The sequence below is a fragment of the Gadus chalcogrammus genome, unplaced genomic scaffold (assembly GCF_026213295.1).
Source record: "Gadus chalcogrammus isolate NIFS_2021 unplaced genomic scaffold, NIFS_Gcha_1.0 GACHA086, whole genome shotgun sequence".
Lineage (NCBI taxonomy): Eukaryota > Metazoa > Chordata > Actinopteri > Gadiformes > Gadidae > Gadus > Gadus chalcogrammus.
Window position 1 is genome coordinate 150,343 of NW_026613521.1, and position 4,767 is coordinate 155,109.

At 43.7% G+C, this 4,767-nt stretch overlaps 1 protein-coding gene across 1 annotated transcript; it reads left to right on the forward strand.

The window, feature by feature from the left end:
* The first annotated feature begins 1,551 nt into the window (after positions 1 to 1,551).
* On the forward strand, positions 1,552 to 4,002 carry LOC130378540 (uncharacterized). Its single transcript, XM_056585267.1, has 6 exons — positions 1,552 to 2,146; positions 2,813 to 2,966; positions 3,280 to 3,496; positions 3,578 to 3,704; positions 3,864 to 3,888; positions 3,950 to 4,002. Exons 1-6 carry the CDS (start codon positions 1,757 to 1,759, stop codon positions 4,000 to 4,002), a joined length of 966 nt encoding a protein of 321 aa, XP_056441242.1. The 5' UTR covers positions 1,552 to 1,756.
* Positions 4,003 to 4,767: the final 765 nt, after the last annotated feature.

Here is a 4,767-nt window from a genome sequence, read left to right on the forward strand (position 1 = left end):
CAGTTGCAGTTTTCCTCTTCTTCTGAAGTTGAGATCATTTTCATTGTTCTTTCTTACAAACAGTAGCGTGCTTAAGACTTGGCCCACCTAGCTTGCTGCAATGTTGTGGCTGTACAGACCTATGTATTTTTCTTCCTCTTCATTAAGGCACAAGCCGTAAATAAAGGAAATTTGTTGAGTGCATTAAAAGGACAAACATCTAGTTCATGTTATAACATTGCTAAAACAACAGATGTAATGGTGGCCCAAGAGTTTTGCACAGAACTGTACATGGCTTTTCTGCGGTTGCAGGCTCCTTGCCAGTTTCCAATGGCCTTATATCAAGGTCCTACCTACTAAGTTCAGTAACTCAATTCTTATGGTGTTCACAGATCACCCTGGAGGCTGTTGGACAACTGGGTCTCTCAGAGCTGTAGCTTTGCTGCGGGCAAAGGCTTCTGTAGCCATATAACCGCTCTGCTGTTCCAGACAGCGCATTATGTGCAGCTGGGCCTTGATGTGGTTCCACCTTCCCTGGCCTGTACCAGTCAACCACAGATGTGGCATCGACCTCGAACCCACGTGTGCTGTTGTGTCCTCTGTTCAAATCATACACTTCAGTATTTGTCTAGAGTATATGAGCATTTCCTGTATTGTTGTTCGCCTCAGGGAATCCATCCAGAGGCTGTGAGTGACCTGGTGGTGAAGAAACCCAAGTCGGTGGGGAAGACTGGAGTCAAGTCCACACTCTACAGAGCGTATGCTGGTAAGACATTTGTTTTGCAATTTGCACTCTGTTAAACTTGCTCATTATGAAAAGATGCATATTAGAATACATCTGTTATCACTACAATATAAAAAAAAAGTCACATTTTTATTTGACGTTTCGCCCTTTGATGTCCCACATCCTAGAGGGAATATCCAGCTTGGAGTTGGTACCATCTCAGCTGTGCTGACCTGGAAGATGTCAGCAATGACTTGTTCTTTAAGGCCAGTTGCTACTCTACAACAGTAGATGAAAAACTCATCAATGGCTGGAATCTTCCTTGAAGGGCTTGGTGTTGGAATCGCCTCTTGTCCAATCCTCTGTGCTTTGCTCCAATAAAGAATATATTGTGTTGAGGGGCAAAACAGACTCCCAAAACACTTGAAACACTTCTTGAGATGGAAACCGAGTATAATATGTCATGGTCTGATCAGACACACAAAATCTGTTGAGGACAGTTTGTGGCCCCATGGACATTTCTTGCAGCCTTGCCTCCAGATCAGCAATATACTCCAGGGCATCATCCAGTGCACCTACAAAAAAAGAAGACAAATCAGTCTTCATTACCATTCATTCGTATTCACCCTTTCTTTTTATTGTATTGTTATTCTGTATACTTAAGTTTATTTATATTTATTATTATTAAATTTATTTGTACTGTTTTCTGTTTTTCTTTTTTATGTATTAAAGTGCGTATTGGAAGTTAATTTTTTTTTAAATATTTATACATAACATTCTCTGAAAATTGCCCTTTGAAATTGAAATGCAGGATTTTATCAGTTAAAAATATTATATCGGCAAAAATTCCAGTTTTAAAGTGACTATTTTGAGCAAGGCTTCAAAAACCATTGTTTTTTTATGTGATACGTCAAACGCGTCATATTACGTAGGAATTGGTAGACGCGGTCGCTGTTGCTGCCTCAGCTCTATGCGTAGTTGTGAGTAGTTACCGCGGTGAGCGGTCTTGTATTCACCCCCCCCTGTGGTTTTTGGGTTTTTCTAATCGGTGAGATGAGGTTTTGTATCTGTGGGGGTTGTTCCAACTCCGACCTCCTGTCCGACCATCTCAGATTTCACAGTTTCCCCGATCGGAGAAAGGATGGAGCAGCCTTTCGAGCCTGGGTGCATTTTGTACAGGTGAAGAGAAAGGACTTTCTTTTCGCCTCTGTCACCAAATACTCGTTCATTTGCGCGGCTCACTTTAGACCAGAGGACTATGTTTCCGGGGACATGATGGAGTTCAAGATGGGTTTTCGGAGCGAGAAACGAGTGAGGCTGAAAGCCGGTGTGGTTCCCTCAATTCATGCCGCTCCAGCCGCAGCTTCGGGCTCAGCCACCGGCGGCAGTGAAGATCACGGACCGGTCAGAGATTCAACGATTCGGAAACGTGAACTGTGCACTGTAAGTTTTGTTTTCTGACGTTTACTAACTTCCTACATTAGTCAACATAATGACTTATGGTCAGTATCTTTTATTGTAAAGCAGCTTTGCTGTCTTGTAAAATCCATCAGTTTATACTGTAAACATGCTAAAATGTTAGCTAGCAACAGCATCCTATTTTATGAAACTTTTATGAAATCATCGTCATTAAGTTACCTGTTTAGCCGTTAACCGTCGACTAGAACATAAAGCAATTTAACTATTCAAAATGTTATAAAAAAACTTTAAAATAATACAAATTAATTAAATATATATGGGATAGGGGGTGAGTCAGCGATTTTTTGGCTAGGTGATTGACACTGACAGGCTGACGCCATGATGATGCTCCTTTGAGACGACTATGGAACTCCTAAAAAAGCTAATTTCTTGTGGTTAAAACGTTATTCAGAGACAGTTTCCGAGGCTGTTCACTTTGTTGGAGCGGTATTCGTGCTTTCCCGAACATCAGGCACTAGGCTACCACATGAGCGGTTTTTTAACGTCAGTGCGCACCGTGCGCACTAGACTGCCTGTCGATATGTTGCCGTTTCTAAATAAACTAGTAGACTATCAGGCTATAGGCTATCGGCTATCAGGGATTTTAAAAAGTTTGAAATGAAATAGTATATGTAATGTTTTTCTTATTAGTTGCTGGGAAATACGGCACGTTTTGAAGCCACAGATGCGCCTACAGCCAGTGAAGACTCGGAGCAAGAGGCCGTCGCTTCCCTGGCTTCTCAGCCAAAATCTGTGCTTCACTTTGGCTCACAGTGTCACATAAGACCTCCTTATCGTTCATCAGGTAGTGTGACTTAACTCTTATATCTAGCTTTAGCTCTACATGTTCTTAGCCAACATATTCACTCTTTACATACTGTCACAATAATTAATTATCTATTTTATAGCTGGGATAGCTCAACAGTATATCCACTTTAATTTACATGAATAAGAACACCTCAGACCAAATGACTACAAAAACTAAACAATACTTTGTAAAAGTAGATTTTATTCCAGGTTTGTCGTATCTGATTGCATTATATTGTATAGGTGTAGTGGCGATTGAATATATGATGTTTTACATTTACAGTATATTAAGTAAATCTCTTTCAACCTAGCTATCCAGGTACAGACACAGACGGTCAGTGTGGGGACACAGACCGAACTCTGTGTATCATCAATTCCACTGCCCAGTCCAGTACAAACAGAGGATGAATCATCCTCTGTTTCAAGAGATCAACCAGATGACAGGTCATGGAGTGAAGTGGAAGAGATGAGCGTGTCATCTTCTGAGGAGGAGTCAGAGCCACAGCAGGGTTCTCAGTGGGACTTCGGGTAAGACAACTTCCTTAACTTTTAGATTTTGTTTTTTCAAAATTCTGTCCGTCAGAAATAATAAGTGTTTTGTTTTTCCAGAGTTGCAGACAAGTTCATTGTCTGTCTCACCCAGCTGATGGCTCTCTTCACCATTTGTCCTGCCTGTTGTGGGGAAACCCATGGTAACGTGGAGCAGCAGCAGGGAACATTTGTTCAGATCAAGCAAGTAAGAGGATATTGTACTCATATAAAAGTAAAGATGTGTGCTAACCTGTATTTATATTGTATATATTGTGTGTTTTTTGTGTTGTCATTTTTTACTTTATCAATTCACTTTTTTGACTGTTTAAGAGTTCTAATGGTCATTTTCATACACATCTCTTAGGTCTGTGCAGCTTGTGGGTTCGAGCGTGTCTGGCAGAACCAGCCAGTGCTGCATAGAAACATGCCAGCCTGCAACCTGATGCTTAGTGGGGCCATCCACTTTTCTGGTTGTATGGCTACTGTGGGCGCCTGGTCTCTGAGGTACAACAGTGGGATCACCAATCAGAATAGAACAGGCGGAAGCGGGGGTTGCGGTGAAATCAACTTAAGTCATTTATTTATAAAAAGGTGCAGGGGGAAAAGGGAGGGGGCAAAAGGCAACTCAAATCTTCACCGGTTTGGCGGCTGTCGTCAGGGTGCCCTTTCTGGCTCTTCCTGGGGTGGGGCCAGAGAGAGAGAGAGAAAGATAGTCCGAGGTTAGTGGGGTCTGTGGTCCCTGCCACTGACCTCTTCGCCCTAGCTCGGCTTGGGTTTCCTCTCCAAGTCGTTGGGGTTCCTCTTCAGCTAGTCGTTGGGGTTCCTCTTCAGCTGCCGGCCTGCGGTCGGGTTTCAGCACGACACAATTCACACACACCGACACAACAGCTCTTTGGTCCACTTGGACGTATCTTCATTGATTAGGTTTGGATTGTTCAAGAGGGTTGGCCACAGGCCTCTTACCACGAGACTGGCCTAACGTGTCTCTGGTCTCCACACCACACGCTCCTCCAGCCAGTCTGTCTTCAGCCTGTTCTGGTGGAGTTAAAAGGGCCCTCTGATTGCAGGGCTAACTCAGCGCACCTGTGCAGGGTAAGCTGAGTAGTACCTCCCATCCAGAACCACACCCCTTGGCTGCCTTTGCCTGCCTTTGTGGCCACCCCGTGGCCATGTGGGGCACTGCTCAGCGGCTGGGCCACCACATACCCCCACCCTCAGCTCTGAACCTCGGTGGGGAGCGACAGACCAACAGCAGTCATCCCTTCTCG